Source organism: Thermobia domestica, chromosome 6 (assembly GCF_964235325.1).
Source record: "Thermobia domestica chromosome 6, izTheDome1.hap1.1, whole genome shotgun sequence".
NCBI classification, from domain to species: domain Eukaryota; kingdom Metazoa; phylum Arthropoda; class Insecta; order Zygentoma; family Lepismatidae; genus Thermobia; species Thermobia domestica.
In genome coordinates, this window is record NC_137459.1 from 13,755,599 (window position 1) to 13,770,095 (window position 14,497).

A 14,497-nucleotide genomic window follows, 5' to 3' on the forward strand; every position below is an offset into this window, starting at 1 on the left:
GATTTTATCCCCTTTGATGAGGTGTTATTATCCTATATAGTTATATGGTCATGTATAGGGGTCCATTTCCTTTCATAAGATATGGGTATATTTGTGCACCCCTTTAAAAATTTGGGAGGGGTACTTTGGCCCATCCCTTAAATTTTAGAAATTGCCCAATTTAAACATTTGGTATTATAGTACTGGACCCTAACATGTATTATGATAAATTTGGGTGGTCCACCTCGTTCCCTTTTAGGGGTACAAAATTGCCAAAATATAAACGTAACCAATACGTTGTACCACGTGTTTGTTCTTTTGGCCCAATTTATCCTTTTCGATGAGGTCCTATTACCCTATATGGTTATATGGTTATGCATAGGGTCTATTCCCTATTATAAGACATAGGTACATTTGTGCACCCCTTTAAAAATTTTGGGAGGGGTACCTTGGCCCACCCCTTAAATTTTGGAAATTGCCCAATTTAAACATTTGGTATTATAGTACTTGACCCTAACATGTATTATGATAAATTTGGGTGGTCCACCTCGTTCCCTTTCATGGGTACGAAATTGCCAAATTTTAGTACAACCACGTGTTTGGTTTTTGACCTAATTTATTCCCTTGGATGAGGTCCTATTACCTTATATGGTTATATGGTCATGTATAGGGGCCCATTCCCTATCATAAGACATAGGTACATTTGTGCACCCCTTGAAATTTTTGGGAGGGTACCTTGGCCCACCCCTTTAATTTTGGAAATTGCCCATTTTATATATTTGGTATTATAGTATACAACCCTAATATAGATCACTATAAATTTGGGTGGTCCACCTCGTTCCCTTCAGGGGTATGAAATTGTCAAATTTTAGTACAACCACGTGTTTGGTTTTGATCTAATTTATCCCCTTGAATGAGGTCCTATTACCTTATATGGTTATATGGTCATGTACATAGGTTCATTTCCTATCATAAGACATGGGTACATTGATGCGCCCTTTAAATTTGGGAGGGGTATTTTGGTTTATTTACTCAGTTTTAGAATAGAAGAAGAATTTGGTATCATAGTAGAGGCCTTCAATATGTACCTCTATAAATTTGGATGGTCCACATCGTTCCCTTTCATGGGTAAAGAACTACCAAATTTCGGACGTCATTGACCCTTTTGATAAGGATTTAGCTCGTTATATGGGTATGTACAGAGGTTTATTGCCTTCGTATGTTTATGTTTCCTTTTAAATTTGGGAATTATCAAATAACAAAATTCGGTAAACGTTTTCTAGGACACATTGGTGTTCCTCTTAAGGCCAAATACTCAAATTTTGAAGGTTATTGACCTATTTTTTTGATACGGCTTTATTATTGAATAACTACAGGATTTATTACTTTTTCATAAGACACAGGTGTATTTGTGTACCAATCTTAAATTTTGGGAGGGGTACATTTCTTATTGTCATATCAATAATTGGTAATTGTTCTTAAAATTGGATAGCATCCCATTCATTGGGTAAATCATTGTGAAATATTAGTATGATCACGTGATCAGTTATTGACCTATGATGGGATTAGGAGTCCAGGACATTGGTACATTGAAACTTTGTAGGATAATTTGAGAATTGTCAAATGAAATTGCGTCATTGGTTTTGATTATTCCAGCCTATGGACCAAATATAAACGTAAGCAACACGATGTACCACGTGATTGACCTTGATGAAGTAGTGTACAGGGATTCATTTCCTTTGTTGTGGTACTTCTTAAGTTTGAGTACACACTTGCAGAAAACAGTTGGTTCTACTCAGGTAAACAATTGACAATTGACAATCTGATTGGCTGATCACTATCTTTCGTGCAAACTGATTGGTTGATGAGTTTCAAATCTTGGATGCATTCAGTTTTGTTTTAACATTAAAAAGTTTTTGAAATTTTTGTTTGAAACTTTGGTTTGACATTTTTTCGTTTGATATTTTTAGTTTAAAAAAATTTGTTTTCGAAATTTTTGTTTCGAAATTTTCTTTGAAAATTTTTTGTTTGAAACTTTTTGTTTGTATTTTTTTTGTTTCAAAATTTTGAATTTTTTTCGTTTGAAATTTTTTTTTGTTTGAAATTTTTTTTTCAAAATTTTTGTTTGACATTTTTTTTTAAGTTTGTGCACTCATTAGTAAAGAGCCGGAACTGTTTAGAAAAAAAAAAACATCTGGCATGATTGTTTATCATGGTGCAATAGTACACGTCAGAACATGATAATGAAACGTCATCAGTTTTGCATCATATATATGTATCGTTCGAGTTAGTATTCATGATAACATCATGGCTACTTGTCTACAGTTTCTGAACGCACGTGATGTGATGAAATCATTTACCAAGATTACTGATTTACAACAGAATGTACCTTATAGAATCTTAGCTAGCCAAAAAATCCCTACAAAGTTTGGATTAAGAATCGTAGTGAAGCTTGAAAATGATAAGAATATAATTTTACTAGCAAGATATTTACGCATGGAAGCATCAAAACAAGAAGAACTGCTGCGTTTCTTAAATACTGGATCTGTATCTTTATGTTACAAAGGATTCTTGGGTCGAAGTCATCAATTTGAATTTAGTACACAGCCAGTTTCGTCAGCAATTGTGATGAAATCATGAATTCAAACGTCAGCACATTCCTTTGACATCAGACGTAGTTGTATGCTGAATTCGATCTATGAATTTGGTTGGTGAACACGACGCCAGCAACTGTGATGAAATCATGAATTCAAACGTCAGCACATTCCTTTCCAATGACGTCAGCCGTAGTTCTATAAATCAGCAAATACAGTGTCATCCCATGAAATCATTTGAGCAAGTGCGTTTCAGCAGGAAAGATGTGTACTTCTAACGATAAAGAATTCCTCTTCGCAAGCTATTATCCAATAAATATATTTCAAACAAAACATGTGATGATTGGTATCAGTGCTAGAACGTTTGAACCTGTGATTCGATTGGGCAAAGCAAAACAATTTGGTGTACAACTGACCTGTGAAGAATGGCAAATATGTTCACGAATCGACCAAATGAATGATTATTTTCATGATGAGCTAAATGTGACCATAGTCAAATCATTAGGCTCAAATCATGAAGTGGTGCTACGTACAGTCCTTGAAGAGAAGATGGTGCTGTTACGTAAAAAGAGTACATTGCATGTTCCTCGCAACATGGTGTATCTAACGCAAACGGAATGGAACAAATTCATCAACGTATTCCAGTGTGTGAAATATGCAGTGGAAGTGTGCAACAAAACAAGTATATTCCTGAAAAAGTACTATTTTGAAAAATGTGCCATGCATATTGTACAACATGTATCTAGATGTGATGGTACAACATGTGATGGTTGTCAACATCGTTCGTGGGTGCATACCTGTATTGATAAACAGTTTATTTGTGATCAAATGGACATTGAGTTTCCACCAATTGATATTGCAATAGACCTTAGACTTCAATTGGAATTAAAACTATATGCTAAAGACAAACTAGTGCAAGAAGTTCAAAATACATTGTATCGACAATATCCAGATCCTATATCTGGTATGGATGTATGTGGAGTGTAATAAAATGATCCATTTCAATGAACTGTGTTTTTTCATTTCAAGTACAACTCCATGTTCTGACGTGTACTATTGCACCATGATAAACAATGTTGCCAGAGGCTTTTGTTCTAAACAGTTCCGGTTCTTTACTAATGAGTGCACAAACTTAAAAAATGTCAAACCAAACTTTGAAACAAAAATTTTCAAACGAAAAAAATTCAAAACAAATTTTCTTCTAAGCAGTTCCGGTTCTTCACTAATGAGTGCACAAACAAAAATTTGAAACCAAAATTTTCCAAACAAAAATTTCGAAACAAAAATGTTTAAACAAAAATTTTAAAGAGAAAAAAATTCGAACATATTTTTAAAACTAAAATTTCAAACAAAAAAATTTTGTTTTGAAACGAAAAAAAATTTAAACAAAAAATTTCAAACGAAAAAATTTACAAAAAAAAATTGCAAACAAAAAGTTTCAAACAAAAAATTTTGAAACAAAAATTTCAAACAAAAAATTTCAAAAAAGAGTTTTGAAAAAAATTTTTCAAACAAAACTTTTCAAACAAAATTTCAAACGAAAAAATTTCAAACAAAAAATTTTGAAACAAAAAAATCAAACAAAAATTTTCAAACTAAAAATTTTAAACAGAAAAAAAAATTGAAACAAATTTCAAAAAAAATTTTCAAACAAAAATTTTTAAATTAAAAATATGAAACGAAAAATGTCAAATCAAAGTTTCAAACAAAAATTTCAAAAACTTTTAAAATGTTAAAACAAAACTGAATGCATCAAAGATTTGAAACTCATCAACCAATCAGATTGCACGAAAGATAGTGATCAGCCAATCAGATTGCACGAAAGATAGTGATCAACCAATCAAATTGCATAAACAATAACTTTGCCAGTGTCAGATTACATCACCTTGTGACTAAATTCCAGTGTTGTAGCATGTATTCCCTTAAGACTATGACTCATAAGATTCAATAAGGTTAGCTATCAGATTTCTAAAGCTCAAGGTCAAGTCAATCACCACAAAGGATCTTAGACTAAAGTTCAAAGTATTGTTTCAAATTTCGCGCCTTATGTTAAAGTTCTGTTTATCACAATTCCCAAATTTAAAGAATACTTCTCTCGATATACCTAAGTCTTAGAATTAATCATATCATTATATGTTCAATAAGGTCAATAATGTCCATCAATTGTTTACCTGAGTAGAACCAACTGTTTTCTGCAAGTGTGTACTCAAACTTAAGAAGTACCACAACAAAGGAAATGAATCCCTGTACACTACTTCATCAAGGTCAATCACGTGGTACATCGTGTTGCTTACGTTTATATTTGGTCCATAGGCTGGAATAATCAAAACCAATGACGCAATTTCATTTGACAATTCTCAAATTATCCTACAAAGTTTCAATGTACTAATGTCCTGGACTCCTAATCCCATCATAGGTCAATAACTGATCACGTGATCATACTCATATTTGATAATGATTTACCCAATGAATGAGATAGTATCCAATTTTAAGAACAATTACCAATTTTTGATATGACAATAAGAAATGTACCCCTCCCAAAATTTAAGATTGGTACACAAATACACCTGTGTCTTATGAAAAAGTAATAAATCCTGTAGTTATTCAATAATAAAGCCGTATCAAAAAAAAAAATAGGTCAATAACCTTCAAAATTTGAGTATTTGGCCTTAAGAGGAACACCAATGTGTCCTAGAAAACGTTTACCGAATTTTGTTATTTGATAATTCCCAAATTTAAAAGGGCACATACACATATAAAGGTAATAAACCATATAACGTGCTAAATACTTATCAAAGGGGTCAATAACCTCCGAAATTTGATTTTGGTAGTTCTTTACCCATGAAAGGGAACGATGTGAACCATCCAAATTTATAGTGGTACATATTGAAGACCTGTACGAAGATACCAAATGCTTATATTAAACAATTTCTAAAACTGAGTGGATGAGCCAAGATACCCCTCCCAATTTTAAAGGGTGCATCAATGTACCATGCCTTATGATAGGAAATGAACCTATATACATGACCATACAACCATATACGGTAATAGGACCACATCAAACGGGATAAATTGGGCCAAAAACCAAACACGTGGTACAATCTGCGGCAAAAAACCTGCAACATGAGCATATAAGTTTATTGTGAAATGACAAAGTCTTTTGCTCCAAAATAAGTGTGCACGGGAGGAGGCCGAGGTTTATCCTGGCGTGATTCGTTCCACTTAGACGTTATGTTTATTCCCTGTGCTGTTAGGCGTGGTTTCACAATAAACTTACATCCTCATGTTGCAGGTTTTTTGCCGCGGATTGTACAACATATTGCTTATGTTTATATTTTGGCAATTTCTTTTACCCATGAAAGGGAACAAGGTGGACCACCCAAATTTATCATGAAACATATTGAGGTCATGTACTATGATAGCGAATGCTTAAATTGGAAAATTTTCAAAATTTAAGGGATTGGCTATGGTACCCCCCCAGGGGTGCATCAATGTACCTATGTCTTATGATAGGAAACAGACCCCTATACATGACCATATAATCATATAAGGTAATAGGACCTCATCCAAGGGAATAAATTAGGTCAAAAACCAAACACGTGGTTGTAGTAAAATTTGGCAATTTCGTACACATGAAAGGGAACGAGATGGACTACCCAAATTTATAGTAATACATGTTAGGGTCCAGTACTATAATAGCAAATATATAAAATGAGCAATTTCTAAATTTTAAGGGGTGGGTCAAGGTACCCCTCCCAAATTTTTAAAGGGGTGCACATATGTACCTATGTCTTATGATAGGGAATAAGCCCTTATACATAACCATACAACCATATAAGGTAATAAGATCATATCAAACGGGATAAATTGGGCAAAAATACCGAACACGTGGTACAACATATTGCTTACGTTTATATTTTGGCAGTTTTGTACCCCTAGAAGGGAACGAGGTGGACCACCCAAATTTATCATAATACATGTTAGGGTCCAGTACTATAATACCACATGTTTAAATTGGGCAATTTCCAAAATTTAAGGGGTGGGCCAAGGTACCCCTCCCAAATTGTTAAAGGGGTGCACCAATATACCTATGTCTTATGAAAGGAAATAAACCCCTATACAATACCATATAAGGTAATAGGACCTCAACCAAGGGGATAACTTAGGTCGAAACCAAACACGTGGTACAACGTATTGCTTACGTTTTTTATTTTGGCAATTGTGTACCCCTAGAAGGGAACGAGGTGGACCACCCAAATTTATCATAATACATATTAGGGTCCTGTACTATAATACCAAATGTTGAAATTGGGCAATTTCCAAAATTGAAGGGGTGGGCCAAGGTACCCCTCCCAAATTTTTAAAGGGGTGCACCAATATACCCATATCTTATGAAAGGGAATGGACCCCTGTATACGCCCATATAACCATATGGGATAATAATACCTCATCAAAGGCGATAAAATTAGATCAAAAACCTCCGAAATTTGAATTTTTTACCCATGAAAGGGAACGACATAGACCCCCAATACTGATAGAGGTACATACTATGGTCCTAGGCTACCATACCAAATTTTTAGATTTTGCAATTTCCAAAATTTAAGGGGGGTGGTCCTAGGTACCACTGCCAAAATTTAGAGGGGGTGATCCTAGGTACCCCTAGGTCATTGACCTTTGACCAATGACATCATAAAGGTCGGGGTCAAAGTCCAAAACGCGATAGGGTGACGCAAATACTACTACGTCATTTGTGTCGTACTATACCATGCTTGCTCTATGGTGGTCAATATTGAAACCGGGAGTTGTGATCAGGGGCGGGTCCAGGACGGGCTTCTTGGGTGTGGCGCTGGGTTGTAATACTGCTTCTTAGAGGTACTTTTAAGAGCTCCAAACTCTGGGATGGGTTTTATTTATATATATATATATAATAAGAAAGTGTCTTTATGGGAGGGGACAATTGCCTCGATCCGCCTCTGGTTGTGATCCATTTATCCTACTTCCTGTTTTTGTAGAGAAACAAGTGAGTTTCGCTTCACAGTGTAAAACTATGATACACTTCCAATCTATGCGAATTGAATACTCAAACTTCAGTAACAAGTAGCACAACTAAAATTCCTGGTTCAAAAAGCCATTATTAGCTATCACTTATCGTTTTTTGTTCTATGGCGATAAATACTGAAAGCAGGAATGGCTAATTTGAATCACTTTCGGCTTGAATAGAGGGTTAAGGAAGGAGATAGAATCTATTCTTAGGACGTTGAATCGATTTCAGAAAAATCTCTTCTCGATATCTTTTATAGTTTTTGCTCTATGAATATATGTATTGGAACCGAAAGTAGTAATAAATTTCAAGCATTTCCGGTTACAAAAACAGTGATGCACGTTATGACGATATGTTCTCTTAAAACCCTGAATTGATTCCAGAAAATTGCTTCCCGCTATCTATTACAATTTTTGTTTTATCGCGACAAGTGTTAAAACCGGAACTGGTTAATTTGAACACTTTCGGTTCAAATAAAGTGTTAACGAAGAACGTGGAATTTATTCTTGGGACGCTGGATTGATTGCAAAAAAAACTGTATCTCGATATTTCTCACCGATTTTGCTCCATGGAAATTAGTATTACCAATAAAATGAAAAATAGTAATAAACTTCAATCACATCTGCCTTTGTGGAGTGTTGTGGATTGGAGTCGTATTTCCTCTTGTGACCCTGAATCGATTGTAGGTGAACCACTTGTCGCTATCTATTACCAATTTTTGGCGTGGGAGACCCGGGCTCGATTCCCGGCGGGAGCTCATGTGGTTCGGATTCCACGTTAATCAGTAGGTCCGCGTCTCATATAGCTTCGCTGCTGAACGGGACAGACTCAAAGAATCCAAAATATTATCAATTTTGTTCTGTGGCGATAAATGTTGAAACTTGTAATCGTTAATTTGAACCACTTATGGTGTGAATAGAGGTCGAGGGTGAAGGTAGAACCTATTTTTAGGACGCTTAGTCGATTGCGAAAAAACACATCATGATTTCTCTTAGTTTTCGCTTTATAAAAATCAGTCTTGAAACCAATATACTAGTAAATTCAGCCACTTTCGGTTTAGATAGTATTATGAGTTGTGATGATATATATATATTTACTCTTGAGACGCTATATCGATTCGATTGAAAAGTCTTGCGGCTATCTATTACTATTTTTGTTCTATATCGATTAATGTTGAAACCCAAAATGGTTAATTTCAAACACTTCCGAATTGAAGGAAGGATTTATGGGAAAGATAGAACTATTTTTTGGAAGTTGAATCGATTGCAAAAATCTACATTTCGATATCTCTGTTTTTGCTTTATCTAAATCAGTATTAAAACCGAAATAATAATAAATATAAACAATTTCTGACTTCCATAGAATGTTATGGATAGTTATATGTTGTCTTAAGACGCTAAATTGTTTGCAATAAATCGCTTCTCGCTATTACCCTTTTCGTTCTATAGCGATAGAAGTTGAAACCAGAAATGAGTATTTGAACCACTTCCGCCTTGAATGGAGGGTTAATGGAGGAAATGGGACCTATTTTGGGAACTCTGAATCAACTGCAAAAAATGCCTTCGTAATATGTTACTGTTTTTGATCTGACACCTGTCGACAGACGGACGGACAAAGCCGTTTTATAAAACTTCCGACACTTATGCATAGCTTAAGCTGGAAGCGTAATTGAATATATTCTTGGGACACTGAATTGGTTCTGGAAAACCGCGTCTTTCTATATATTACCGTTTGTGTTCTGTGGTGATCAACAATGTAGCAGAAAGCGATAGATCTCTACCACTTCTGGATTAAATAAAAGTCAAATGCATTAGATTAATCTATTCATGTTGCAAAACTATGCTTCTCGCTATTTCTAACCGCTCTTGCTCTGATGCCAGCTTACAGACGAACGGATGGATAGACAGACAGATGAACATAGCCGTTCTATAAGACTTCCTATACGTATGCATAGTATACTGTAGTTTGGAAGTACTAACAAATGAGATGAAGTCAGTTTGTTTTACGAAAATTATCCGTTTTCCGTTTCTCGGCAAAGTTTTCCTTTATCCGTTTTTTTCGAAACAATGTGGCCATCCCTATTCGATTTGCAAATGTGGGCACGGTAGTTCAGTGGTAAAGCGCTTATTTCTGGTGCGTGAGGTCCCTGGTTCGATCCCGGCCACGTGAGTTTGTGGTGGACAATATCGTCCCCGTCGGCTTTCTCGGTATACTGTTTCTCCCACATTTTCATTCCAATAATTCTTCCATCATCATTCACTTGCCTTATCATCGTCCCTTTTAACGTAAAGGACATAACTGTGGGACATTAAACATTTCATTTTCGATTTGCAAATGAATTTCGTGTACATTTATTGTCGGTATTCTGGTGTTAGTAGAAGTCATTTTGGCTATCTCGATGTTTCGGTTTTTACTAATGATAATTCCGTAAGAAAACAAGTGAGTTTCGTTTCATATTGTCAAGCCACGATAGACTTTCAAACTAAGCGTTTTCACAATAGAGCAGTGACGAAGTACATTTGTAGCACGCTTCATATCAAGAAACATCTCTGACAACTATTTTTGTTCTCTCTCACACACACACATATATAGCGGAGAGAGAGAGAGAGAGAGAAAGAGAGTCGTCCTATAAAACTTCCTATACTCACGCACATCAAATTTTGAGTCTAAAAACCGCAACTTTTATGTAGACACTTCTTCAATTGACTTGACTAGTTTTTCACCGAGAGTCACGACAGAAAGAGTATTCTAGTTCGAAACAACTTACTATAAAGTCTGATCTAAGGCATTAACATTCTTCTCCCTTTAACACGCTTCTTACGCGGTAAGAAAGGCTCAAACTGCATTTCCTTTATTATTTGATTTCACTTGAGCATCTTTTGAGCACTAACGCTATATGAAACATAGACTTACAGCTTAATCTGGATCCGAACCACATGAGCTCCCACCAGAACCCATGTCATTCTAAAAATCATACGCGCCTTTGGTGTGGGACACCCGGGTTCCATTACCGGCGGGAGCTCATGCGATTCGGATTCCACATTAAGCCGTAGGTCCACGTGTCATATAGCCTTACTGCTGAAAGGGGCACTAAAACTCAAATCTTACTCACTTGTTCTAAAAGTAAAGTCTATTGTATTGGATGGTCCTCCGCTAATGTTCCTCAAAAGCTACCATTGGAAGGGTCTGGGGGTCAAAAACTCGCGTAGGTGTGGAACATATTAACTATGGGGACAAGGTCTCTGCTGTCTATAACAATTCGAATCCTTGAATTTCCTGGAGTTTTTGAGTAACTACCAGTGACCAATGCCACAGGATGAAATCCACCTGAAGTAAAACCCTCTTCCTGTTCATCAAAGTTGTGTATATTTATCGCATAGCATTACGGACCCAGTGTAATTGTTCAATGTAAAGATTTCCATCCCCAGCATGGTAGTCTGAAAGGAGCTTTTCAGAATATTGAACAATTATTATTCCGCCATAAACACAACATGACATTTGCTCAAACCTCTCTCTTGGGACAGTTTGCAGTGCCTTTTAACTTGGTCGTCACCAGCAGAATATCCCAATAAGATCTATTTTTCATCACCTGCGATGATCCAACACCAACCTGTCGTCACTAGGATTTCGTACATTGTGATTAGTCTTTTGCCGGGTCGTGATATCAACCCGTGGGGCACAAGTTGAGACCATTTAGAGACAAACCCAGTCGACGAAAATGGTAAAACACGTTTCTTTGGAATGATCTTATCTGTAATGCCAGTTGACATGTACTTGTGCCTGAATCGGTTATTACAGTCTGACCCAGGAGGTCCCTGTTTAAGGAAACTAGTCTCCAGACCTGAGGTTTGCCTTCAACAGTCGTGTCTCCTGACGTGAATTGAGTTAACTTTTTGGCTGAAAAATATTCAGTGCTTTTCCTATTCACACCACACATTTCGTCTGCAACTTTCATGTTTCACCCATTTCTACCAATAATGATTTAACAGTATACAAAATAGCCACTTGATCGAGCTCGTATGTTTGACCGCTCAATTTGACTCATCTACGATATAACTGACATGCAATTCATACCATACTATGGTTATGCTCGGTGCTTCGACGTAACACACAATAATATGACACATTCAGATGGGTTCAAAAACCAACGAACTTATGACTGGCTCTGCTATTTTCAACGTTTTCTGGAAAATCTCTAAATGCAACTCATATATATATTGATAATTGTAGCAGAGTATTTTCACTTTTGGATTTACTTTTCTTTGAGAATATATGGGACACCACATATACTAAACTTTTAAACTCGAACAAATAGAATGTGTGCTTACTGGCAGAAATACAATGAAATTCAGATTATGGTACTTTTTTTCTTTAAAAAAAACGAAAGAAAATTTATTCTTTACAAAAGGAAAAGACAGGGAACAAATAAAAGTTCTACATAAACATTAGAACAGTTCTTTTCTGGAAGCCGAAACAAAGATAAGGAATACACATATTTGTAGTGTAGCTGAAGTTTTCAGGAACTTACAAATTTAATGATATTTTTCACTTGAGCACAGGTAACACGGCTTTATAAAACAATATGAACAACTGGTGTGAGGCACGATCGTCTCTTAACGTATTAGGCCTAAACGTACCCTGCAGCAATCACACGAGTAATGTCTTCAAAATAAACCTTTTATTCAATTACTCCATATTGTATCTGAACTATTTGTTTATCTGTACGTCTTGCCTGTCTTCATATTTTAATATGGTCGACTTCCTTAAGGCAAATCCTATGAACACAACAACTCAAATACATATCGTAACTTTCACCTATATATATATGTAAACGAAGATTCATGTAACTGGGGAGTGTGGCTGGAGTTTTCCCACAATTCCAATAAGTATATGTATCACAAATCGGGTAATGGAACACCCTTCTCTCGCAGCGAGAACCTTCTTGCTTTCTTGCAATATCCTTATTCTTAGATTTTTTACAGCAACACATGCTGACAAACATATATATATATATATAATTCTTCACAAGAGAGTAGGAAAAATAAAAACTGTTTATGTAATGCATCCGATACTTCTGACAAATCATAACAGCCTTATTAAGGTACAAAAAGTAAATCAATATGACAATATTCAAATACATATCAATGCAAATTTTTTATGAAATGCTTAAAGCACATACCTTTAGTTTAATGACAATCATGACAATAGCAATCGTCTTCAATCTAAACAATAGAACAGAATTTGAATAAATAATTTCTAGAAACACAAGTTACAAGAAAATATCTATATAGTAATTAAAAGTACACCTAAATTAAGAAATAATAAAAACTGAAGCATGTGTTGCTAATACCGACAGAAACGTCACATAACTGCCTCGATTACTAACTTCACATTCGACATTCCATCGGATATGTTCGGACACAGCCTCTTGGATTCCCGAGTGGAATCAGACATCAATAAAAATGAGAAAAACTCACACACAACATCGCACCACACAACTAACATCATTTATTCAGTCCTTGGGGAGGGGCTCCCATCATAGGTGGGCCTCGCATTGGACCTAAGGTACCCATCGCACCCATTGGCATCATTGGACCCATTGGCCCCAGAGGTGGACGGAGACCTGAAAGAAGAAGGAAAATTACAATTATAATAAACAACTTAAGTCATTACACCAACTTTTCCTCTCTCTTTGTTCTGTTCTAATAAATGGGAAGAACTTCCCAACGCACATTTACAATCTACCTTGATCAAATAGTTCCCGGAGTCACCACCGTATTGCGGTCTCAGTCACCTGATTTGATTCCCCCCCCCCCCTTTTTTTTTGTGGATTGCCACACCTGTCAGTGATATTCCCTCCCAATCTGAACATCCTAGTTTGCCATTTCTGAAAGTGACGCAGTGTTGAGTATATCTGTTTGGGTGCATGTTTCGGTTTTAGTAATGGCTTAATTTTGCAACAATGAGTGTGTATTAAGTTTTGCGTTAAAACGGATTCGGTAAGGTGTTTCGGCAATGATGCTTAAAAAAAAAGTTTATTAGTAGCACGAACGCTTTACACTTTGTCGTGAGTCAGTTGAAAATGATTATCGCAGTTGCAGGCCGTCGACATCGAAAACCGACGAGAACATCGATAAAGTGAAACAAATGTTAGCCGACAACCATAAATTAACAATGAGAGAACCGGAAGATGACTTGAATATTGTTTATAGATCCGTTCAAGGCATTATAGTGAATGATTTGGATTTGCGCTGTGCTGCAGCAAAGTTATTGCCGAAAAACCTGAATTTCATGCAAAGTGACTGCGTCGATATGGCCAAAGACATGATTTGCAAAGCTGAATCCCACGCAACATTCACCAAACGCATCATTGCTCGAGACGAGACGTAGCGTCATGTGTATGACATGCAATCCAGACATCAAGTGAGGGAGTGGCGAGCACCCAATGAGCCAAGACCGAAAACAACACATCGTTTTCAGTCGAAAAAGAAGGTAATACAGTTTTAGAAACGTCTTAAAAACTATGGAAAATTGACCTATTAACCTTCTCCTCCCACTACATGGTAGTAAAACAAACATTTTCTCCGAAATCCGGCGTTGCCAAGAAATTCAAGCTAGCTGACAATTTTCGACCAGAGGGGTGAGTGCGTATTCCTCTCTGTCACTTGAGAAAGGTTTTGGCGAAAAAGAAAAAAAAAAAAAAAGTAGCGTGGAAACTCCGAATGGTTTGTGTTGTTTTGTTATTTGACACTTTGAGTGGAAAAATCTTCCTTCTTCCTTTGGAGAGGAACAAAATTCGAACTGGACGGCAGCTCTCGGCAAAAATAGGGGGTGAGCAAAAGCTGATCTTCTCAGTCATATGAATATGGAATGGAATGTCTCA

The 14,497-nt window shown here is 36.1% G+C and overlaps 1 protein-coding gene across 1 annotated transcript in view; it reads right to left on the reverse strand.

Annotated features, from left to right (window-relative positions):
- Positions 1-11,967: 11,967 nt before the first annotated feature.
- Positions 11,968-14,497, reverse strand: part of LOC145687850 (uncharacterized) — a 38,070-nt gene continuing 35,540 nt past the window's right edge. Inside the window, exon 4 of the mRNA XM_081761321.1 lies at positions 11,968-13,237. Within this exon, the coding sequence (XP_081617447.1) occupies positions 13,119-13,237 (119 nt within the window). The 3' untranslated portion in view covers positions 11,968-13,118. The remainder of the gene's footprint in view (positions 13,238-14,497) is intronic.